The sequence below is a fragment of the Heterodontus francisci genome, chromosome 15 (genome assembly GCF_036365525.1).
Source record: "Heterodontus francisci isolate sHetFra1 chromosome 15, sHetFra1.hap1, whole genome shotgun sequence".
Lineage (NCBI taxonomy): Eukaryota > Metazoa > Chordata > Chondrichthyes > Heterodontiformes > Heterodontidae > Heterodontus > Heterodontus francisci.
This window is the reverse complement of record NC_090385.1, coordinates 39,332,682-39,358,215: the sequence shown is the minus strand read 5'-3', so window position 1 is coordinate 39,358,215 and position 25,534 is coordinate 39,332,682. Positions and strand designations below refer to the sequence as shown.

At 44.0% G+C, this 25,534-nt stretch overlaps 1 protein-coding gene across 1 annotated transcript in view; it reads left to right on the top strand.

Annotated features, from left to right (window-relative positions):
• mtmr8 (myotubularin related protein 8) overlaps positions 1–25,534 on the top strand; it is a 95,202-nt gene that overhangs the window by 24,559 nt on the left and 45,109 nt on the right. The window contains exons 6-7 of the mRNA XM_068047397.1: positions 8,964–9,098; positions 25,407–25,534. The exon at positions 25,407–25,534 is cut by the window's right edge and continues 5 nt beyond it. Coding sequence (XP_067903498.1) covers positions 8,964–9,098; positions 25,407–25,534 — 263 coding nt within the window. The remainder of the gene's footprint in view (positions 1–8,963; positions 9,099–25,406) is intronic.

Sequence of the window (25,534 nt, the reverse complement as noted above, 5' to 3'; positions counted from 1 at the left end):
AATCCATTTGAGGAGTTTAAGATAATTCAATATCATATAGGGTAGGGTAGAATTATAGAATGGTTACAGCACAGAAGGAGGCCAGTCGGCCCGTCGTTTTCGTGCCGGCGCTGCAACAGCAAAGTAGTTAGTCCCCTTTCCTGGTAGCCCTGCATTTTTTCCCCCTTCAGGTGCTTATCCAAATCCCTTTTGAAAGTCATGGTTAAATCTGCCTCTGCCACCCTTTCTAGTGGTGTATTCCAGAATGGACTCACTCGCTGCGTTTTTAAGAAAAATGTTCTTCCTCGTGTAGCCTTTGGTTCTTTTACCAATCACTTATAAATCTGTGTCCTCTGGTCCTTGACATTTCTACCAACGGAAACAAATTCTCTCTTTCTCAGCTCTGTCTACACTTCATGATATTGAACCCCTCTACCAAATCTGATCTCAACCTTCTCTAAGGAGAACAACCCTGGTTTCTCTAATCGATCCACGTAACTGAAGTCTCTTATCCCTGGAACCATTCTGTTGCTGCACACTTTCTAAAGCCTTCAAATCCTTCCTAAAGCGCGATGCCCAGAATTGGACACAATATTCTAGTTGAGGCTGAACCAGTGTTTTATAAAGATTCATCATAGCTTTCTTGCTTACGTACTCTGTGCCTTTATTTATTTATAAAGCCCAGGATCCCCTATACCTTTTTAACCACTTTCTCAACCTGCCCTGCCACCTTCAACAATTTGAGCACATATACCACCAGGTGTCTCTATTCCTGCACCCCCTTTAGAATTGTACACTTTAATTTATGTTGCTTCTCCTTGTTCTCCCCACCAAAATGTATCACTTTGTACTTCTGTTAAATTGCATCTTCCACATGTCTGCCCATTCCACCAGCCTGTGTTTTCCTCTTGAAGTCTATCACTATTCTCACAGTTCATCATTCTTACAAGCGGCTGCAGAACATTCTGAAGGGGGAGGGTGAACAGTCAGAGGTCGTGGTACACATTGGTACCAAGGACATAGTTAGAAAGAAGGATGAGGTCCTGCAACAAGAATTTAGGGAGCTAGGTAGCAGATTAAAAAGCAGGATCTCTCACGTTGTAATCTCTGGATTACTCCCGGTGCCACGTGCTAGTGAGTATAGGAATAGGAGGATAGAGCAGATGAATGCATGGCTGAGGAGATGGTGCAGGAGGGAGGGCTTTAGTATCCTGGATCACTGGGTCTGTTTCTGGCAAAGGTGGGACCTGTACAAGTTGGATATATTGCACCTGAACCGGAACGGGACCAGCATCCTTGGTGGGAGGTTTGCTAGTGCTGTTTGGAGGGGGAGGGGGATGGGATACAGAGTGGAGGTACAATAGGGGGTGATGCAGAGTCAAATATAGAAGAGAAACTGTCAGTCGGGAAGGCAGAGCAAATATTGACCTGTTAAGGCACAAGTGAAAAATGCAAGGCTGAATTGCATCTATTTTAATGCAAGGAGTCTTACTAGTAAGGCAGATGAATTGAGGGTGATGATTAGCACATGGGATTATGATATTGCTAGTACAGAGACATGGTTGAGGGAGGGGCAGGACTGGCAGCTCAATATTCCAAAGTATAGAATCTACAGGCGAGACAGGGGAGGTGGTAAAAGAGGAGGTGGCATTGCACTGTTGATCAAGGAGCCAATTACTGCAGTGAGGAGGGATGATATCTTAGAAGGTTCCTCAAATGAGGCCATATGGGTAGAACTTAAAAACAAAAAGGGGGAATCACTTGGCTGGGAGTGTACTACAGGTCTGCAAACAGTCAGGGAGAGATAGAGGAGCAAATATGTAGGCAAATCTCAGAGCTGTAAAAATAATAGGATAATAATAGTAAGGGATTTCAACTTCCCCAATATCAACTGGGGTAGTCTTCGTGCAAAAGGCTTAAAGGGGGCGCATTTCTTAAAATGCATACAGGAGAGCTTTTTGAGCCAGTAAGTAGAAAGGCCTACAAGAGAAGGGGTAGTACTGGACCTAATCCTAGGGAATGAAGCCGGACAAGTGGTAGAAGTGTCAGTGGGGGAGCATTTTGGGGATAGTGACGATAACTCCGTAAGATTTAAGGTAGCTGTGGAAAAGGACAAAGGGACTGATTTCAATATGATAAAACAGAATCTGGCCAAAGTCGACTGGGAGCAGCTACTTGTAGGAAAGTCTACATCACACCATCACATCATTCAGAAAGGAAATAGAGTTCAGAGCCAACATGTTCCGTTAAGGTGAAGGGTAGGACCCAACAAGTCCAGGGAACGCTGGATGTCAAGGGATATAGAGGATTGGATCAGGAAAAAAAAAGGAGGCTTCTGGCAGATTCAGAGCGCTGAAAACAGAGGAGACGCTGGAAAAGTATAGAAAGTGTAGGCGGGGTACTTGAAGTAATTAGGAGAACGAAGAGGGGACATGAAAAAATACTGGCGGGCAAGATAAAGGAAAATCCTAAGGCATTTTATAAGTATATTAAGAGCAAGAGGATGACCAGGGAAAGAGTAGGGCCCATTAGGGACCAAAGTGGCAATCTGCGTGTGGAGCTGGAGGACATAGGTGAGGTTTTAAATGATTACTTTTCATCTGTGTTCACCATGGAGAAGGACGATGTAGGTGTAGAGATCAGGGAGGGGGATTGCGATATACTTGAACATATTGGCATTGAAAGGGAGGAGGTATTGGCTGTTTTAGCGGGCTTAAAAGTGGGTACATCCCCAGGCCCAGATGAGATGTATCCCAGGCTGTTATGTGAGGCAAGGGATGAGCTAGCAGGGGCTCTGATTCAAATTTTCAAATCCTCTCTGGCCACAGGAGAGGTACCAGAGGATTGGAGGACAGCGAATGTGGTACCGTTATTCAAGAAGGGTAGCAGGGATAAATCAGATAATTACAGGCCGGTGAGTCTAGCATCAGTAGTTGGGAAACTATTGGAAAAACTTCTGAGGGACAGGATTAATCTCCACTTGGAGAGGCAGGGATTAATCAGGGATAGCCAGCGTGGCTTTGTCAAGGGGAAATCGTGTCTAACTAACTTGGTTGAATTTTTCGAGGCGGTGCCAAGATGTGTAGATGAGGGTAAAGCTGTTGATGTAGTTTACATGGACTTCAGTAAGGCTTTTGATAAGGTCCTGCATGGGAGATTGGTTAAGAAGGTACGAGCCCATGGGATCCAGGGCAATTTGGCAAATTGGATCCAAAATTGGCTTAGTGGCAGGAGGCAGAGGGTGATGGTCGAGTGTTGTTTTTGCGAGTGGAAGCCTGTGACCAGTGGTGTACCGCAGGGATCGGTGCTGGGACCCTTGCTGTTTGTAGTGTACATTAATGATTTAGATGTGAATATAGAAGATATGATCAGTTAGTTTGCAGATGACACAAAAATTGGTGATGTTGTAAATAGTGAGGAGGAAAGCCTTAGATCACAAGATGATATAGATGGGCTGGTAAGATGGGCGGAGCAGTGGCAAATGAAATTTAATCGTGAAAAGTGCGAGGTGATGCATTTTGGGAGGACTAACGAGTCAAGGGAATATACAATGGATGGTAGGATCCTATGAAGTAAAGAAGGTCAGAGTGACCTTGATGTATATGTCCATAGATCACTGAAGGCAGCAGCACAGGTAGATAAGGTGGTTAGGAAGGCATATATGATGCTTGCCTTTATTAGCCGAGGCATAGAATATAAGAGCAGGGAGGTTACGATGGAGTTATATAAAACGCTAGTTAGGCCACAGCTGGAGTACTGTGTTCAGTTCTGGTCACCACACTATAGGAAGGATGTGATTGCCCTGGAGAGGGTGCAGAGGAGATTCACCAGGATGTTGCGTGGGCTGGAGCATTTCAGCTATGAAAGGCTGAAAAGGCTAGGGTTGATTTACTCAGAGCAGAGAAGGCTGAGGGGGTCCTGATTGAGGTATACAAAACTATGAGGGGCATTGATAGGTTAGATAGGAAGAAACTTTTTCCCTTAGTGGAGAGATCAATAACCAGGGGCATAGATTTTTAAGGTAAGGTGCAGGAGGTTTAGAGCGGATCTGAGGACAAGAGCAGGTCAGAGGCTAGCAATCCAGAGGTGTGTAACTCACCTCCAGACTCCCCAAAGCCTGTCCACCATCTACAAGGCACAAGTCAGGAGTGTGATGGAATACTCTCCATTTGCCTGGATGGGTACAGCTCCAACAACACTCAAGAAGCTCGACACCATCCAGGAAAAAGCAGCCCGCTTGATTGGCACCCCATCTACAAACATTCACTCCCTCCACCACTGGCGCACAGTGGCAGCAGTGTGTACCACCTACAAGATGCACTGCAGCAACGCACCAAGGCTCCTTAGACGGCACCTTCCAAACCCGCGACCTCTACCAATTAGAAGGACAAGGGTGACAGATGCATGTGAACAACACCACCTGCAAGTTCCTCTCCAAGTCACACACCATCCTGACTTGGAACTATATCACCGTTCTTTCACTGTCGCTGGGTCAAAATCCTGGAATTCCCCTCCTAACAGCACTGTGGGTGTACCTACCCCATGTGGATTGCTGTGGTTGAAGAAGGCAGCTCACCACCACCTTCTCAAGGGTTCGATTCTGGGTACTGCCTGTGCGGAGTTTGCAAGTTCTCCCTCTGTCTGCGTGGGTTTTTGCCGGGTGCTCCGGGTTCCTCCCACATCCCAAGACTTGCAGGTGATAAGTAAATTGGCCGTTGTAAATTGCCCCTAGTGTAGGGAGGTGATAAGGGAATATGGGATTACTGTAGGGTTAGTATAAATGGGTGGTTGTTGGTCGGCACAGACTCGGTGGGCCGAAGGGCCTGTTTCAGTGCTGTATCTCTAAATAAATAAAAATAAATAAATAAATAAAAATGTTTTCACGCAGAGGATGGTTGGAATCTGGAACGCACTACCTGAAGGGGTGGTGGAGGCAGGAACACTCAACATTTAAGAAGTATTTAGATGAGCACTTGAAACACCATAGCATACAAGGCTACGGGCCAAGTGCTGGAAAATGGGATTAGAATAGTTTGGTGCTTGATGGCTGGCACAGATATGATGGGCTGAAGGGCCAGTGTCTGTGCTGTATATCTCTATGACTCGAAGTTTTGCATCATTTGCAAATTTTGAAATTGTGCCCTGTACACTCAAATCCATGTCATTAATATAAATCAAGGAAAGCAGTGGTCTTGGTACTGTCCCCTGGGGCGTACCATTGTATACTTTCCTCCATTCAGAGAAACAACTGTTTCACTGTTACTCTGTTTCCTGTCACTCAGCTAACTTTGTATCCAGGCTGCCACTGTTCCTTTTATTCCATAGGCTCTCACCATGCTAACAAGCCTGTTATGAGGCCCTTGATCAAATGCCTTTTGGAAGTCCACGTACACCACATCAACTGCATTGCCCTCATCAACCTTTTCAGTTAACCCATCAAAAAACTTTCAAGTTCTGATGAAAGGTCGCAGACTTGAAACGTTAACTCTGCTTCTCTCTCCACAGATGCTGCTTGACCTGAGTATTTCCGGCACTTTTTGTTTTTATTTCAGATTGCCAGCATCTGGAGTATTTTGCTTTTATTTTTGTAGAGTTCTGGTAGTTTAAACTTCAGAATGGAGGTAGTGGTCACTTTTTCAGTTCTCTGCTGCAGCAAGTTGAAGTCATAGAGTCATAGTTATACAGCACAGAAACGGGCCCTTTGGCCCATCATGTCTGTGCCGGCTATCTATCCTAATCCCATTTTCCAGCACTTGGCCCATAGCCTAGTATGTTATGGCGTTTCAAGTGCACATCTAAATACTACTTAAATGTTGCGAGGGTTCCTCCCTCTACCACCCCTTCAGGTAGTGTGTTCCAGATTCCAACCACCCTCTGGGTGAAAAAATCTTTCCTCAAATCCCCTCGAAACCTCCTGCCCCTTACCTTAAATCTATGCTCCCTGGTTATTGATCTCTCTGCTAAAGGAAAAAGTTTCTTCCTAATCTATCGTATCAATGCCCCTCGTATTTTTATATACCTCAATCAGGTCCCCCCTCAGCCTTCTCTGTTCTATGGAAAACAACCCTAGCCTATCCAGTCTGTCTTCATAGCTGAAATGCTCCAGCCCAGGCAACATCCTGGTGAATCTCCTCTGCCCCCTCTCCAATGCAATCACATCCTTCCTATAGTGTGGTGACCAGAACTGTACTCCAGCTGTGGCCTAACTAGCATTTTATACAGCTACAGAAGTATATCAGCAGCAGGGCTTCGTGGTTGTGCTGGACCAATTTCACAGCTTGTGGCTGGAACTGGCTTTCTGTGGTCTTTTCCTGATCTCTCTTTCCCCAGAGGTCCACCTTTATAAGGTAAAAATCCATCAAATTTGAGTCTCTGTCAGATGATACAGGGCCCTTTCCCCTGGTGTGTCTACACAATGGTCCAGGATATGAAAACCATTGCTATTTTGGCATCTGATTGGGGACCATTCTGTTACAGTGGTGCTTACAGAATGTTTGTTAGTCCCATTCCACTAGGTAGGAGTCATTAACATTTAATGGGCTCCTTTCAATTTCAGTGGGCTTTCCCCAGAGCCAATTCAGATGCAGTCAATGAGTTTAGTCTTTGCAGAGAGGCCTGTTGATTGTCAGTACAGGAGGGGTTACCTGATCTCTACTCCATTTTGTCTGTGGTATGATGTGCCCATTTTCTTATGGTTCAGTTTAATGGTTGACTTTTTATTGTCATAATTCCTCCAGTTAATTGTTTATTTTATCATGGCTGTTTCCAAGCATGACAATTACATTACTATGGCCAATACATAATTACTACTTGATTTTTATCAACTTTTACATTGTTTTTGCACTTTGAAAACAACAACTCAAACTTTTAGTTCGTTTTGTCTCGCGATTTACTAGAGAACAAACTCAAAAGGTTGTTATGCTTAATGGGATTAGTTTATTTGTACCCACAGTTACAGATTTAAACAGGCACATATTTGAAATGATTACAGGAAATTAAAATGGTTACAGAAATGATTACAGATTGAAAAAATTGAGGAAAGAAGAAAGAAAATAATAAAACAAGAACTGCTTTGTTACTTTGCTCCCAAGTGACTGCTTCAACATTTCAACATTGTTACTTTACTCCCAGCAAGTAAATGTTCAACAATATCTAGCAATAGACTGCTCAGTTGTGTTACCAATTAGTTGTAACTGGTGGCCATTCCCGTCGATTGGAATTTCTGTTCCTGATGATCAGCTTGGTTCCTTCTTCTTGAGATCTCAATCCCTCGACTGGAATGGCTGGTCTCTCACCCCTGCAGTAAAGATCTCCAATGTGTTCAACCTTTTATACCCTTTTACAAGGGATGAGGTTCGTTTACTCTACTAACAGGCCACACCATCCTATGAAGCTTCCTTTTAAAAGCACAGTACCCAATTATATTCTGCACCCTTTGTTTAAACCAGGATTTGAATCCGCCCAGAAAGCAGTCCATCATCTTTTACTTTCTCCAGTAATCTTCCATCATGTGAAGCCCCCAGTAGTTAGTTTTCCAGAGAAGATGTTTGTATGTAGTTGGAACACTGTGCTTCACTTCATCCAGGTCCCAGGCCTAATCTTCTTAAACTAAAGTGCTCGTGTCTCTCTTTGTCTGGTATTATCTCTTGCTTTCTTGATAGCGTTTGTTTTCAGCTCTTGTCTTAGTTCAGCAAGTTTAATTTTACTGATGAACCAGCAAGGCATGCTGGTTGACTGACCAGCTTAAAAATTGTGTCATGATCTTGTTGGGTTTTTTTTCGGGAAATATGCGATCAGTACTTCTTTAAAGCAGCAAGCCACAGAAGTTACCAAGTGAAAGTGCGTCTTGGTTGCCCTGGATACAACCATACAGAGAGGGAGAACAAGCTAGTTTCAGGAGTTACCGGAAAGTGCATCTTGGTTGCCCTGGATACAACCATACAGAGAGGGAGAACAAGCTAGTTTCAGGAGTTACCGGAAAGTGCATCTTGGTTGCCCTGGATACAACCATACAGAGAGGGAGAACAAGCTAGTTTCAGGAGTTACCGGAAAGTGCATCTTGGTCACCTTGGATACAACTATTCAGAGACAGAACAGGACATGCAATGTTGCGTTTGACTTTTGAAAACCTGGCTTTGAAGAGACGGTTGGGTCACACTGTCTGGCACGTGAAGGAAACAGGAGAGCCCTCCCCTCCGTCTATATTTAAACCCTATTTGTTCTCCAAGTTCTGAAAAGTCAAGCCAGATTGATTCTTTTGAAAGTGATAGCAAATTATTGCTATGTTCATTGCTGGAGAAGAGGAGTAACACTTCACCTGCTGAACTAGACTACTGACTGTCCTACTGTTGAAGAACCTTTTTTTTTTCCATCTGACAACTGCAAAGACTTCAAGCAGCCTTGGATAGTTTCTGCATTGGGAAGATTCCATTTCGGCAGGAACGTAAATCTGCAAAGACTTTATTGTTCTATTTTTGCGGGCAGCTAATTATATACCAAACTTTCGATAGTTTGGGTATATGTTTTTGAATGCGGGAGTTAGATTTTTAAATAAGTTATAAGGTCTTTAGATATTGGTTTATCTTAGAGTTTAAGATTGTAGTTTTTTATAAAACAGTTAATTTGTTTATATCTAAAGGTACCTGGTTTGGTTCACCTTAATCTGTGGTTACTAGATTATTCAACACGGCTGTGTCTTTCTTTGATTTGGGAAAGCTTAAAGATATGTTAGTAGCCCTGAGGAGTGACAGGACTGAATTGACTGTGTTGAGAGCAACGCGCTATCACAATCATATATTTTGATTGGGGGCTTTGTCTTGAGTGGTCGTGTCATAACAATTGTTAGAAAGTTTTTTGTGTCTTGGCCTTCAGCTTGGTTTAATAAATGGATATGTAAAATTGGACTATATATCACTGTTTAATTTGATTTTTGTTCCTTTATTCCCACCCCAATCTCTAACATAATTAAATGTTTATTTCAACAGGCTGCCATCTGTAGATGTAGTCAGCCACTGTCGGGGTTCAGTGCCAGGTGTGTGGAGGATGAACAGATGCTACAAGCCATCAGCAAGGCTAATCCACAAAGTTCTTTCATGTACGTGGTAGACACGAGACCAAAGGTATTTTTAATCACCTAATAATTCAATGGACATTACTTAGAAAAGTCAGTGGACTAAAACCCATTACCGCAATGGTTCCCGGGATGGTGGATTTTAGTTACAAGGTTAGATGGGAAAAGCTGGGGTTGTTCTCCCTGGGGCAAAGAAGATTGAGGAGAGATTTGATAGAAATGTACAGGATTATGACAGGCTTAGATAAATTACACTAAGAAAAACTGTTCCCATTAACATATTGTACAAGGACCAGGGAGGACACAGGTTTAAAGTTTTGGGCAAGAAATGTAGGGAGATTGTGAGGATGAACTTTTAACGCAGCGAATGATAATGACCTGGAACTTACCCACGAGGGTGATGGTAGCAGAGACAATCAATGATTTCAAAAGGAAATTGGATGGGCACATGAAGAAAATAAACATACATGGCTAAGAGGATGGAGTGGGACTGACTGGGTTACTCTATGACGAGCCAACGTGGACTTGAAGGGCCGAATGGCCTCCTGTGCCGTAAACAACCTCGACTCGACGACCGTGTTTCTGAATTAGGGAGGAGAAAAATCAGCTATGATTCCCACCTAATTGCTATCCAGCGATTCAAACTGAAGGATGTATGGGTGCAAAATTTGGATCAGTAGCGCTGCTGGAGATGGCACCATGGAAACTGGAGGCCCTCCAGTGGAGCGTGCAGTTCAGCGGCTTCTGGCGCAGTGTCCCGTGCTGGAAGGGCACTCGCATGGGCACTTGCACTTTGTGTCGGACACATCCGTACTGTTTCTGTCATGATGTCAAGCAGGCCTCCTGGCTAATTTGTTGCTGTCCTTACAAACTTGTGCCACGCAGCTCTATTCAACATATTTTCTTGTACTCACCAAATGACGTGCATTCAACTGCAGGAGGAGCCCAGCAGTAGTATTCTTTAAAGCGCCAGACACCCAGCTTGCAGGTAAGGTAACTTGGAACAACTTCTGCTATTGCATTGCCTCTGGGTCTGCAACATGACAGGGAAATGGAGCAGAGGCTGCAGCGAGGACACGCTCTGCACAATGCCCTCTGTTAAGTTGGAGCCGGACTCCTTCGTGCTCCTTGGCGGTGACAGGATGCTGGCAGGCCAGCCAATGCATTGAGCATCTTGGTTTGCATCCTCATCAGGGTTCTCCCATATGCCACTTCATCAAGTATTCATCTGAGTCCCCAGTAGCAGAATTCGTCTGTGACTTTGCCCTCCAGTAAGCTGGCACACGAACCATCCTCACGCCTCTCTCTTCCCCCCCCCCCCCCCCCCCCCCAACAGCGGCTTGGCTGCCGTCCACTCATGTCTGGTGATTCACCACATGCAGATTCCAACTGTGCACTATCCTATAAAGTAGGTGCAGTGCCAGTACCTGAGCTGGTGGCTCCAAGTGTCAGGTCGAGAGATGGGGCCTCTTCATCAGTGCTGTGCTGTTACGCTCTCTCTTTTGCTTCTTCCTGGGTGTGCTTTGGTGGGACAAGCAGCAGTTCTTGGGTCAGAACAGAAATCAGAAAGGGCAAGGTTGGGGTGAGAGGTGTGTTAGAAAAGTGCTCCCTTTTAAAAAATATTTTATTGAGGACTTGTGTTAAAACTGAAAAGATTCCATGGATGTGTTTTTTTTTAACTAAGTTCACTGATAGGACACTTGAGATGTTTGAAAAACCACCTGTGCTGGGAAGTCATGTGCTTTGTGCTCAGTAAACAACAGACCCCTTGGTGACCTGGGGGGGGGAGAAATGGTTACAGAGAAGCCACATGTCAAGGTTTATGGAGGTCAGGAGGTCGACTCTCTGGGGTTTGGACATTGTTTTCAGTTTAGTTGGGTGTGAACTGTGTGAAGACAGTTCATGTTTTTCTGCCAAGGAAAAAGAAACCATCCAGCTCACCTCTTTCTCTACATTTTTGGAGAAATCCTACAAAGATCCAGTGTGGAAGAGCTAAAGTCCCTGGTGCTGCATTGCTCCTGAAAGGCTGAAAAAAAATCCTGCAACTCAGGTGTGTGCTGGTGGAAAACCCTGATGCCACATTTCTCTTGGAAAGCCAACTAGAATAAGTCTCAACATCTCCAGAACGGATTGCCTCTGAAACGATCCCAGTGACCCATCTCTGTATGCCCGAGTGCAAGACCAAAAAAAGGGACAACTGACATCCTTCCATATCTTTGTTTTCATCAAGGATGTTACCAAAGTAGTTTTTTCTGTCTTCCTTTCGTAATAGACCTCTGCAGAGAAAATTTCTGTATTTTTCCAGTATGAGTGTAATTGGGGAATATAAAAAGGGAACTTTCATATTTTAATCCGTGTTAATGCTTTGCTTTGTTACTGGTTAAGTCTTTATTCATAATAAACTGATAATCTTGTTGTTAATGAAGCCTGGTTGGTGTATTTTATTCTGGGATTAAAAAAAGTATATGACCGGCTCGATCGGGGTAAGCGGGTAAACAGTTTGTTACAAAAGGTTTTACTTATTGTACTAAAAAAATCTTAGAATTCTGTGTATTTAAAAAAAAAAATGTGGATTTTCACTGGACTTGGACACCTGCAATTTTTGGCTGGAAATGCAGCTGGAATTTTTGGATGTTGACTTTGTATACAAGAATAGGAAAAGCAAGCAGTTTCAAGGAAATAGCAAGCGGTTTTGACCTCCCTAAGAGCAACACTGTGTCTTGTCATGTAATCGGCTTAAGAAGGCTTTTTGCTTTCGCTTTGGACTTTTAAAAACCAGTGAGTGGATGAAGAGCAGATATTTGAAATTTAGACCTGACCTGCCTGGAGACGAGAGAAAAAAGACCTCTCTCTTTAAAAGAAACTTGCATCTCTTGAAAAGAAATCCTGCCTTTCAAAGTTGGCAGATTCCTATTGCCTCCTGTCTCTGAAGAATTCCTACATCCATTGTGGTTTGTGTTGCCTCCTGTGTTTTTGGACAATCCTGGAATCCGCAGAAAGCTTCTGCTGTGAGTCCTGAGCAGACCGGTTGCTGTACCCCTGTTGAAAGACCTGTGTGATGCCTGCTGTAGTCAAATTGCCTTGAACGCCTACCCATCAAAGACTGGTCATCAGCCTCGCCTGGAGAGACTTTGAGTGGCATCCGACTATTTGACTCTGGGTTACCTCACCCAACCGAAGATTACCTACCAGAATGTATTATTCCTTCTATTCCTATGAAATAGCTGTAAACCAAAATCGTTTTTTTCCGATTAACCGTTTTTTTAAATGTATGTTTGTGTGCATGAGGGCTAAGGAACTAAGGAGCTTTTCATATATAGATTTGTCTTCGTAGTAGTTAATTATTACTTTTCTAATAAATAGTTAATATTGTCATTTTAAAGGAACCTGCTTTGGTGTGCTTTATTCTGGGGGACAAATAGAGTCTAATTGGCTAATCTTCAGTAGGTGGAAAAAAGGTTTCTTGTACATCGGAGTAAAGTACACTACCGGAATGAATGTCTTTTTCAGTTGTTATGACCTTTCTGGGGAAGGAGGATGTATCCCTGAATGATTTGAGAAACTTAGCCAAGGTTGGGCTAAAGGAATTGGCAGAAAGGTTTGTGTTAGTTAAAGCCTGGAACTAAGGAAACAGATATTATTGAAGTAATGGCATACCATTTGAAATTGGAAGATGAAAAAGGCGAACCAGTTGGTAGTGCAGTTGAATTAGCTAGGATTCAGTTGCAATTGGAAAAAAATTAAGCTTGAACAGGAAAGAGAATTGACGATGAAAAAAACTTGAACTTGCCAGAAAGGAAAGGGTGAAAGAGAGAGCATATCAAAGAGAAAGAGAAGAAAGGGAATTTTTTTTTTAATTCATTCATGGGATGTGGGCGTCGCTGGCCAGGCCAGCATTTATTGCACATCCCTAATTGCTCTTGAGAAGGTGGTGGTGAGCTGCTCTTTGAACCGCTGCAGTCCCTGTGGGGTAGGTACACCCACAGTGCTGTTAGGAAGGGAGTTCCAGGATTTTGACCCAACGACAGTGAAGGAACTGTGATATAGTTCCAAGTCAGGATGGTGTGTGACTTGGAGGTGGTGGTGTTTCCATTTATTTGTTGCCCTTGTCCTTCTAGTTGGTAGAGGTCGCGGGTTTGGAAGGTGCTGTCTAAGGAGCCTTGGTGCATTGCTGCAGTGCATCTTGTAGATGGTACACACTGCTGCCACTGTGCGTCGGTGGTGGAGGGAGTGAATGTTTGTAGATGGGGTGCCAATCAAGTGGGCTGCTTTGTCCTGGATGGCGTCGAGCTTCTTGAGTGTTGGAGCTGCACCCATCCAGGCAAGTGGAGAGTATTCCATCACACTCCTGACTTGTGCCTTGTAGATGGTGGACAGGCTTTGGGGAGTCAGGAGGTGAGTTACTCGCCTCAGGATTCCTAGCCTCTGACCTGCTCTTGTAGCCACGGTATTTATATGGCTACTCCAGTTCAGTTTCTGGTCAATGGTAGCCCCTAGGATGTTGATAGTGGGGGATTCAGCGATGGTAATGCCATTGAATGTCAAAGGGAGATGGTTAGATTCTCTCTTGTTGGAGATGGTCATTGCCTGGCACTTGTGAGGCGCGAATGTTACTTGCCACTTATCAGCCCAAGCCTGGATATTGTCCAGGTCTTGCTGCGTTTCTACACGGACTGCTTCAGTATCTGAGGAGTCATGAATGGTGAACATTGTGCAATCATTAGCGAATATCCCCACTTCTGACATTATGATTGAAGGAAGGTCATTGATGAAGCAGCTGAAGATGGTTGGGCCTAGGACACTACCCTGAGGAACTCCTGCAGTGATGTCTTGGAGCTCAGATGATTGACCTCCAACAACCACAACCATCTTCCTTTGTGCTAGGTATGACTCCAGCCAGCGGAGGGTTTTCCCCCTGATTCCCATTGACCTCCGTTTTGCTCCTTGATGCTGTACTCGGTCAAATGCTGCCTTGATGTCAAGGGCAGTCACTCTCACCTCACCTCTTGAGTTCAGCTCTTTTGTCCATGTTTGAACCAAGGCTGTAATGAGGTCAGGAGCTGAGTGGCCCTTGCATAACCCAAACTGAGCGTCACTGAGCAGGTTATTGCTAAGCAAGTGTGGCTTGATGGCACTGTTGATGACACCTTCCATCACTTTACTGATGATTGAGAGTAGGCTGATGGGGCGGTAGTTGGCCGGGTTGGACTTGTCCTGCTTTTTGTGTACAGGACATACCTGGGCAATTTTCCACATTGCCGGGTAGATGTCAGTGTTGTAGCTGTACTGGAACAGCTTGGCTAGGGGCATGGCAAGTTCTGGAGCACAGGTCTTGAGTACTATTTTCGGGATGTTGTCAGGGCCCATAGCTTTTGCAGTATCCCGTGCCTTCAGTCATTTCTTGATATCACGCGGAGTGAATCGAATTGGCTGAAGTCTGGCATCTGTGATGCTGGGGACTTCAGGAGGAGGCCGAGATGGATCATCAACTCGGCACTTCTGGTTGAAGATTGTTGCAAATGCTTCAGCCTTATCTTTCGCACTGATGTGCTGGACTCTCCCATCATTGAGGATGGGGATATTTGTGGAGCCACCTCCTCCAGTTAGTCGTTTAATTGTCCACCACCATTCACGGCTGGATGTGGCAGGACTGCAGAGCTTAGATCTGATCCGTTGGTTATGGGATCATTTAGGTCTGTCTTTCGCATGCTGCTTACGCAGTTTGGCATGCAAGTAGTCCTGGGTTGTAGCTTCACCAGGTTGACACCTCATTTTGAGGTATGCCTGTTGCTGCTCCTGGCATGCCCTCCTGCACTCTTCATTGAACTAGGGTTGGTCTCCTGGCTTGATGGTAATGGTAGAGTGGGGGATATGCCGGGCCATGATGTTACAGATTGTGGTTGAGTACAATTCTGCTGCTGCTGATGGCCCACAGCGCCTCCTGCAATGCAAAACTGGGCATCCTAGATCTGTTCGAAATCTATCCCATTTAGCACGGTGATAGTGCCATACAACACAATGGAAGGTATCTTCAATGTGAAAGCGGGACTTCGTCTCCACAAGGACTGTGCGGTGGTCACTCCTACCAATACTGTCATTGACAGATACATCTGCGGCAGGCAGATTGGTGAGGACGAGGTGAAGTGTGTTCGTCCCTCATGTTGGTTCCCCCACCACCTGCTGCACACCCAGTCTCGCAGCTATGTCCTTTAGGACTCGGCCAGCTCGGTCAGTAGTGGTGCTACCGAGCCACTCTTGGTGATGGACATTGAAGTCCCCCACCCAGAGTACATTTTGTGCCCTTGCCACCCTCAGTGCTTCCTCCAAGTGCTGTTCAACATGGAGGAGTACTGACTCATCAGCTGAGGGAGGGCGGTAGGTGGTAATCAGTAGGAGGTTACTTTGTCCATGTTTGACCTGATGCCATGAGACTTCATGGGGTCCGGAGTCGATGTTGAGGACTCCCAGGGCGACTCCCTCCCTACTGTATACTACTGTGCCACCACCTCTGCTGGGTCTGTCCTGCCGGTGGGACAGGACATACCCGGGGATGGTGATGGCAGTGTCTGGGACATTGTCTGTAAGGTATGATTCCGTGAGTATGACTATGTCAGGCTGTTGCTTGACCAGCCTGTGGGAAAGCTCTCCCAACTTTGGCTCAAGCCCTCCGATGTTAGTAAGGAGGACTTTGCAGGGTCGACAGGGCTGGGTTTGCCGTTGTCGTTTCCGGTGCCTAGGTTGATGCCGGGTGGTCCGTCCGGTTTCATTCCTTTTTATTGACTTTTTGTAGAGGTTCGGTACAACTGAGTCGCTTGCTAGGCCATTTCAGAGGACATGTAAGAGTTAACCACATTGCAGTGGGTCTGGAGTCACATGTAGGCCAGACCAGGTAAGGACAGCAGATTTCCTTCCCTAAAGGACATTAGTGAACCAGATGGATTTTTACAACAATCGACAATGGTTTCATGGCCATTATTAGACCAGATTTATTAATTAAATTCAAATTCCTCCTTCTGCTGTGGTGGAATTCATACCCATGTCCCCAGAGGAATACCCTGGGTCTCTGGGTTACTAGTCCAGTGATACCACTACGCCACCGCCTACCCTCAAATTAAAGCAGCTGGAACTAAAACAAAAGGCTGGCTTTGATTCCAGTGAACGTTCTGAGGAGGAAGGATCTGACCCCAGCCCAGGACCCAGTGGAGGGCTGTTGAAATTTGTGCAAGCCTTCCTGAGGTTTGAGGAAAGGGATGCAGAGGCATTTTTCATTTCTTTTGAAAAGCTAGCTAAACAGATGGGGTGGCCGAATGAAAACTGGACATTGCTTATGCAAAGCATGTTGATTGGCAGAGCTCATTATGTTTATACTATGCTTTTTGAGGAGGCTGTTACAGATCGAGAGGGCAAAAAAGGCTATTTCTTGCTGCTTCTGGGTTAGTTCCTGAAGCGTACAGGTGGAGATCTTGTAACCTCCAGAGACAGCTTGGGCAAACGTATAGAATTTGAGAGGGTAAAGCAAATTAATTTTGAGTGTTGGATGCGAGCACTAAAGGTAGAGGCCACCTATGAGACCCTTGGGGAAATAATTCTCCTGGAAAAATTTTAAAAATTCACTCCCTCCGTTAATAAGAACCCAAGTAGAGAACCAAAATATTTTAACAGTCAGACAGGCAGCTGAGATTGGTGATGATTACGCGTGAGTTTACAAGTCCAAACCCTTTGTCCGTTACCCACACAAACCTGAGAAGGATAGAAGGTGGGAGGATGAAAGGAAGGCAAGTAGCCAGGGACAAGAAAAAGCAGCTGGGAATGCCCGGTGATCTCCACCTCAGGCCAGAAAGAAAGGTGCTGAGGGTGGAAGTGAGGTCTGAAAGCCTAAGTGTTACCATTGTCACAAGGTGGGACACCTTTGTGTAGAATGCTGGGAGTTGCTGGGTAAACCCATGGGACTTATTGGGGTGCACATTGCAGAGAAAGGGGCCCTGACTGGGAGTATGACAGATCGCACTGTAGCTCTGACTGCAGCTGTAAGGCCAAGTACAAAAACTGCTGAGAGTACGGGGGATGTGAACAAGATACCTCAGAGTTACAGGGAATTCTTGTCAAAAGGAAAAGTAACTCCTTATCCCTCAAGTGAGGCAGGTAAATCTATAGTTACGCTTAAGGATACAGGAGCAACCCAAACTCTTGCTGGTGTCAGGCCAACTCCGCACCTACCAAGACTGAGGCGCACATTATTTCGCCGCTTGAACATTATAACTTAAAATTGCAAGCCCTGACTGGAAGGACATTTGCATAGCACTAGCAGTGGTAGAACAATGTGGACCCAGTCGTTACTTCCCCAATACACAGAAGAAGTGGTCAGACCAGTTTTAGTCACATGACTAACTGGCTGTTGCAGAGAATTTGAACTTCCAATAAAGGCATTAGTACTGGAGACAAAGCCATGTACTTATGGAGTAAAGATCTCCCCTGGAACTCGAAGAATTATCTCCTCATGTCTGCTTGCTCATCTCTCAGGATACTGAATCTTGTGAGAACACGTGAAACTTAAAGGGAGAAAAGTTTCCTACATGAACAAGGTTTTAAGATGACTACTGGGCCCCAACGACGAGCAACATTACTTACAAAAGGACTACAGTGCACTTGAAGCACTGTAACAAGATATTGCCTCAAATCCCCCTCTACAATATTTTCTTTTCCTATCTGCACGTGTATATCACATGTGCGTGCTAGCTTGGGTGCGTCTTGTATCCGTAGGCATGAACCGTATTAGAACTTAAGTTTTAATAAAATTTCATCTTTAAATCTTAATGTCTATCTGAATTGGTTTCTTTGTCTTATAATTGGAAAGTTGTGAACAAGGATTCACAAAAAGGGGATATCAAAACACACAGTGTGTTTAAAGTTAAACCCTGTTACAGTAAGACCAGGTAAAGACAACAAAAGACCTCTGGAAACATTTTTCACCTGGTCATAGCACTGGGGAAAGGCATCTCTTCTGCACTAGAGAGCGCATTGAATGACCAGGTTTTAGTGATTGGTATTGGTGGGGAGTATATACCCATACCTTTGTATCGGGTGCACCTGGAGTGTGACCTAATGTCTGGAATGGTAACTGTAGGAGTTGTCCATAGTTTGCCTGTAGACAGAGTTGACCTACTCTTGGGGAATGATTTGGCTGGAGCGAAGGTAGTAGCTTCTCCAATAGTCATGGAAAAAGCAAGTGAAGTTAAAGAGACAACAATTGCAGGAAAAGGTTCCAGGCATTTTTCTTGCATGTGTAGCGATCTGGGCAATGGCTAAACAAGTTCCATTGTTGGAGGTCAAATTGGCACCACAGATAGCTGAATATCTGAAACTTTCTTTGGGGATTTGGATAATCTGAAGAAAATGTTCATTAAATCTTCTCTGATCAAGGCTCAGCAAGCCAATCCATAGTTAAGTAATGTGGCACAATCGGCTCTAGCTGAAGCAAAGGGAGTTCCGGGAGGCTACTATGTTTAAAAAATGGGATTCTGATGAAGTGGAGACCTCCTCATTGACCTGTAGACGAAGAATGGACAGTTGTTCATCAAATCGTAGTACTGCACAAGTAGCACTGGGAAGTATTAAGCATAGCACATGAAATTACTGTAGCGGGGCATGTGGGGATCCAGAAGACCCAATCACGTATAGGTAGAGACTTTTACTGGCCAGGTCTTTCCAACGATGTGGTGCAGTTTTGTCAAACGTGCCATACATATCAGATTGTGGGAAAATGGCAACCAGCCATAAAACCGGCACTTCTAATTCTCAGACCCGTTTTTGGGGTACCATTTAGTTAGGTGTTGGTTGACTGTTAGGCCCTTTGCCGAGAACAAAAATGATACGCCAATATATATATATACTCTCTATCATGGATATGGCTACTCGGTTCTCAGAGGCCATCCCCTTGAGAACAGTTTCCACTAAGGTAGTGGTAGAGAAGTTAACCCAGTTCTTCACTAGATATGGATTACCGATTTGAGATTCAATCTGATCCAGGTTCTAATTTTATGTCCAAACTTTTGCAGGAAGTTGTGAATAATTTGGGTATAACAAAGTTAAAGTCTTTTTCCTACCACCCACAGACAAAAGGAGCTTTAGAACGATACCATTAGATCCTCAAAATGATGATCAAGGCATACTGTCATGAATGTCCCCAATATTGGGATAAAGGGCTGGAATTTATTTTGTTTGCCACTGGGGATATACCTAATGAGTCTACCAGTTTTAGTCCTTTTGAATTAGTTTATAGATATGAGATAAGAGGTCCTTTAAAACTAATTAAAGAAAAGTTTTTAGAACAGAGAGACAAATCTTCTGTTCTAGATTATGTATCCATGTTACGGGAACAGCTCACGAGAGTTTGCAAAGTAGCTCAGGAACACCTGAAAGCTTCCCAAACAACCATGAAGAAATGGGCAGGCAAGCATGGCAAGACCCGAACATCTCAACCAGGAATGAGGTGTTGGTATTGCTGCCTTTACAGGGTGAACGGCTGAAAGCACAGTTCAGTAGTCCATATAAAGCGGTCAAAGGATTGATTAGGTAAATTATTTGAATGACACCCTGGATCACTGGCAAAAGAATCAGCTGTGTCATATCAATATGTTGAAACAATATCATCGCTAGGAGGAGGATAAGTAAGCACAAGTATGTCAGGTAGTAGGGACAGTGAAGGATGAAAGGGATAGTGAGGGATAGTCTTGTAGTTCTTGCTGGGGCCCAATGCACACTTTCAAACTTGCTTCTTTGGTACCAGAAGGCTGAAGTGGTGCTCTGTATTGAGGCTTAAGCTGCTTCTGTGGGTCCCTGCGACTTTGCTTGTGAGAGAGACAGAGAGAGAGAGAACTTTCTTCTCTTTGGTCCTCAAATTGCAGTCTGTGCAAGCCTTTCTGTTCTGTTGAAACAGTTCCAAGTCTGGCCGACAGCTAAGTCATATGACCAGCTCTTTGTTTGAAACAGCATCATCTGCAAGGATTGTTGATTCTCACAGTTCTCCAGTCACACTCAGTGGGGTGTGGAGCTCTGGCTCTTACACAGACAAAGAAGGTTGATTATTATGATTGCTCAGACCAATCTTGTTAATTGAATCGGTGAGCACTCCCTATTCAGCTGTGTCTCAGAATGCAAATGTGCAGCCCTTTTTCAGCTGTCCAACTCTTTTTTTTTTTAATACCAGTTCTGTACAATGTCCAGCAAAAGGGTTCAAGTAGTGTTCCATCTGATGAAATTAATATGTTTCCATTTGGCAGGTGTGGTTTCTGTCACATTAGGGAGATTGGACACTATACTTTCATATTTAGATGCAAAACAGCAAGAAGACCTAACCAGACTACTCTCAGCATTTAAGAGTCTGTAGCGATAAGCCAGGATGTACAGTCTTGGCCACACATGATGTGGATGTAGGGGAATCCTTTCCTATAAAACAGCATGCTGATTGCTTAAGTTCAGAGGAACAGACCCAGATGAAAGCAGAAATCCAACATATGTTGGAAAACCACTTAATTGAACCCAGTCAAAGCAGCTGGAGTTCCCCAGTGGTAATCATGCCTAAACCTAATGATTCAACTAGATTCTGCATAGACTACAGAAAAGTTAATGCAGTAACAAAGGCAGACTTCTACCCAATTCCTCGCTTGGAAGACTGCATTGACAGAGTGGGCAGTGCCACATTTCTTACAAAAATAGATTTGTTAAAAGAATAGATTTGTTAAAGTTCCTTTAACTCACCGAGCTAAAGAAATATCGGCCTTTGTCACACCAGATGGTCTTTTCCAATGCCGATTGATGCCATTTGGGCTACAAAATGCCCCAGCCACCTCTGAGACTAATGAACCAAGTGGTAGCCAGTGTTCCTAACTGTGTGGTTTACCTTGATGTGCTGGTATACAGTGTTAGGACCGAAGCGGGAGGAGTGCACTGTTCTAGTTCAACTTCTCCATGGGTCACAACGTATATTTAAATTTTTTCCCACTTACCGATACATCAATCAGAGACTCTTTTTTTTATCCCAGAATAAAATACACCAACCAGGTTTCTTTCATAAACAAAAATGATCAGTTTATCATAAAACAAGTCTTAACCAATAATTAAGTAAAGCATAAGCACACAGATTGAAATATTGAAGTTCCCTTTTTACCTTACCCCCTCACACACACACACACACACACACACACACACACATATACACCAGTTAACCTGAAAAATAAAGCAATTTTTGTTTTTAGAGCTCAATTACAAACAAAAAAAAACGCACTTGGGCTGAATACTTGCTCATTCTGGAAGAAGCAGCAGATGAGAGAGGTTGTGTTCCAAAATTGGCATACAGTCTGGCCTCCGAGTATAAGCAGATGGGTCACTGGGATCTTTTAGAACAGTTCTTTTCAGGCGGCAATGAGAATTAATTTAGCAGGCTTTTCTTCAAATACAGGAGATGAATTGACAAAGTGGACTACTTAGGGTCCTTTAGAGGGGTGCTGGAAAGCTGAGCTGGGTTGTGGTCTTCTGTCCTTCCTTGGGAATTCTCTTCTTTCATTGGAAGTTCTCTTCTTTCCTTGGAAGTTCTTTTCTCTCCTTGGCAGTTCTCTCCTTTTTATACCGTTCAGCCCTAACTCAAAACAATTCAAAATGAAACTGACAACAGGAGGTCAGCCTTTTGACCTCCATCAGTCTTGAATTGTCACTTCTTTGTTAACTTCTCCAGGTGTTTAAAGTTCTCTGTTGTTTTATTGAGCTGGAAGTCAGGTGGGTTCCCGGAAAGGTTTGTTTTCCTCACAAGACCTTTCAGTGCCCCTTTTAAAAATCATTTCCAGGGACTGTTTTTCTAAGTCAAGTGACCTTTACATGACCCCCTTTGAAAACCCCAAAGTTCAACATTTCCTCAATTTTGCAAAAATCAATCCTCACAAAGTATATTTAACAACACAGAGGCGCTTTCATAACAGTGACACTTGGAAGGACCACTTGGAACAGCTGGAAGCTCTGTTTAGAAAATTACAATTGGCTAATTTAGTGATAAACCTTGCTAAAAGTGAATTTGCAAAAGCCAGAGTAACCTATCTTGGGTAGGGCAAGGACAAGTGTTGCCAAGAACAGAAAAAGTACAAACATTGGTGGAGTTCCCTCCCACTAAGACTAAGCAAGAAATCATGAGGTTTTTGGGGATATGTGGTTTCTAGCACAAGTTTGTTCCAAATTTTGGTACGATAGTTGTTCCACTGGCAGATTTGCTATAAAAAAAGAAAACCAAAGTAGTGCGGTCAGGGGAGCACCAAGCATCTTTTGAGAGGCTGAAAGTCATTTTGATTAATGAACCAGTGTTGGCTGCTCCAAATTTCACTAAGCCCTTCAAGATGGCCATTGATGCTAGTGACCTGGGGGTCGGTACAGTCCTGTTACAAGGTGATGAGTCAGGCATAGAGAGGCCAGTGGGATACTTTTCCGAAAAGATAAATCAACGCCAAAAGAGATATTCAACCGTGGAAAAAGAAACCCTGGGCTTATTACTGGCTCTCAAGCATTTTGAAGTCTATGTCCGCCACAACTGCAGAGAGACACTGGTATGTACTGATCATAACCCCCTAGCTTTTGTGGAAAAACTCAAAAACTGGAATGCCAAACTATTCCGATGGAGTTTACTATTACAACCTTATTACTTAAAGATTATCCACATTGCGGGAAGGAAAAAATGCAATTGCGGATGCTTTCTCTAGAATCTAACTTTGCTTTGAGTTATCTGAGTGTAAAGATGGTACAAAGCTGAACGGCATTAGCTACAGGTAAAGAGTGAATGAGAATGAGTGTGTAAATGTGTGTTTGAATATTTTTCATCATTTTTTTTCACTCTTTATAATGAAACTCATTTAAAAATGGCATTTTATTCCTCCAAGTGTGGAGGTGTTACGAAAGTGCTTCCATTTAAAAATTTTTTTGAGGTTAAAACTGAAAATATTCCATGGATGTGTTTTTTTAACCAAGTTCACTGAAGGGACACTTGCAATGTTGTTTAAAAACCACCTGTGCTGGAAGTCATGTGTTTTTGGGTTCAGTAAACAACGGAACCCTTGGCGACCTGGGGGAAACAGGTTAAGGAGAAACCGCATGTCAAGGTTTATGGAGGTCAGAAGGTCAAATCTCTGTTTGAGGTTTGGACATTGTTGTCAGTTTAGTTGGGTGTGAACTGTTTGAAGACAGTTCATGTTTTCCTGTCAAGGAAAAAGAAAACGCCCAGCTCACCTCTTTCTGTACCTTTTTGGAGAAATGCTACAAAGATCCAGTGTGGGAGAGCTAAATTATTTGGTGCTGCATTGCTCCTGAGAGGCTGAAAATATCATACGATTCAAGTGTGCGCTGGTGGAAAACCCTGATGCCACATTTCTGTTGGAAAGCCTACTAGGACAATTCTTGACATCTCCAGAATGGACTGTTTCTGAAACGAGCCCAGTGACCTGTCTCCGTATATCTGGACGCCAGGCCAAAAAAGGGACAACTGACTGACTTCCTTCCATATCTTTTATTTTTCCATTAAGAATTAACAGGTGTTTGGCCATAGTAGTTTTTTTTTGTAACAGACTTCTTCAGAGAGAATTTCTGTATTTTTTCCTGTCATAGAGAGATACAGCACCGAAACGGGCCCTTCGGCCCACTGAGTCCGCGCCAACCATCAACCACACATTTATATGAATCCTAATTTTGTTGTTTATTAAAGAAGCCTGGTTGTCTTATTTATTCTGAGATTAAAAAATAGAGTATATGTTTGGCTGTATCGGTAACCGGGCAAACATTTAATTATATGTTGTGACCTGTGAATAAGTGGAACTAGAAAAGGCAGTGCGCTCCTCCCGCTTCAGTCGTAACTGGTAGAAAGCAAGAGGTCCATGGTTGCACCATCTGTAGCTTACTCATCATGCCAGATAACAGGATGAGAGTGAGCTAGGAATTCAGAAGGGCATAAGGCAGTCGCATACTGTCATCCTCGTGGTTCTTGGTGATGCCTGATGCCATGGGCTGTGTGCAGCCTGTCCCATGATGCGTGGAACTGTCTCCTCTGTAGGACACTGGAGATGCAGGTGTCCTTTCCCCCCACACATTGGTTCTGCTCCGCTGCTTCCTGTTATGGGCTGCCTTGCCCTGCAAGAGAGAGGGATATATGTCAGTGATTGTATTGCTTTGCATTTGGGTGATGCGACTGCCACAATTGAAGAGCTGGAGGTATGTGGGAGCTGGGTGTGAGGCTGGCATCATTGGAATGTGTGTGCTGGTGGAGTATTTGGATGTTAGGCCTGAGTGCTAGGGACTACTGACAGGTGAATGACGAGGGTGTAGTACATTAAGCAGCATGAGAGGTTGATGGGACCTTGGTAAGAGATGTCATTGAAGATGCATTCATTGATCTTGACCACGCATGTGAGGTCATTGCACTTCTTTTAGCACTGCGACCAAACTCTAGGAATTAACCTATTGACTTCCTATTCCCTTCTTGAGGTTGGTCCTTGAGGGCCTCCGATCCCCTCACAGACACCTGACCCCTCTCCTCTGTCCTGATCTACCGTTATGACCTTCAAGGCAGCATCTGTGAACCTTGGTGTTCCATTTTCCTTGTTTAGAATTGCAGCCATAGTATTCAGCAGCAGGCGGCTGTGATTTAGTGCAGCTTCCCTTTACGAGAAGCAGATTATCTGCACCATTGCTCTCTGCTCAGCTAGTGACATGGACCCTGGGCTCAATGCTACAAACAGGTAAAGGAGGAGGCAGCACCAAGTTTGCGTGCTGACTACTTCCACAGTAATGGGTTCGGACAGGTCACAAATCACGACTTCGGCACCCAAAAAATGGCGCAGTTTCCCCGTCTTCTCCGCCTCCCCCCGCATATGTATGATTGGCAGCTGAGGACAGCGCAGAACTCAGCTGTGATGTCTTCCCACGGCAAGGGGCATGCCAATTAAGGTTGTCATAAATGTATGCCGTATACCTATGGAGTACAGATTTGTTTTCCGGGGACTACTCTTAAGGGTGCTCAAGTCTGTAGGCCCCAACACTAGTTTTTATACTGCTGTGATAGTGCTAAAAGAGTCAGCAAGAAACATCTTAAGTGGTGATTGAAAATGATGTATGATGTTATAACTTACAATGAAAGGACAAAATGCAGAATGATTTCTGAAGAAATCAGTTTTAAAAATTATTTTAACTTCTGGAGCAAGACAAGTTGATAACTGTAGCAGGATAACAATTGAATAAGTGCCTCACCAGCAATAGAAAATAAAAATTCATATCTGAAAACAAATAGCCAGAATTACAGGGTTAATGTTCACAGTATTGATTTCTTTTATAGCTGAATGCCATGGCAAACAGAGCTGCTGGGAAGGGATATGAAAATGAAGATAATTATTCCAACATTAGATTCCAGTTTATTGGTATTGAGAACATACATGTGATGAGAAACAGTTTGCAAAAGTTTTT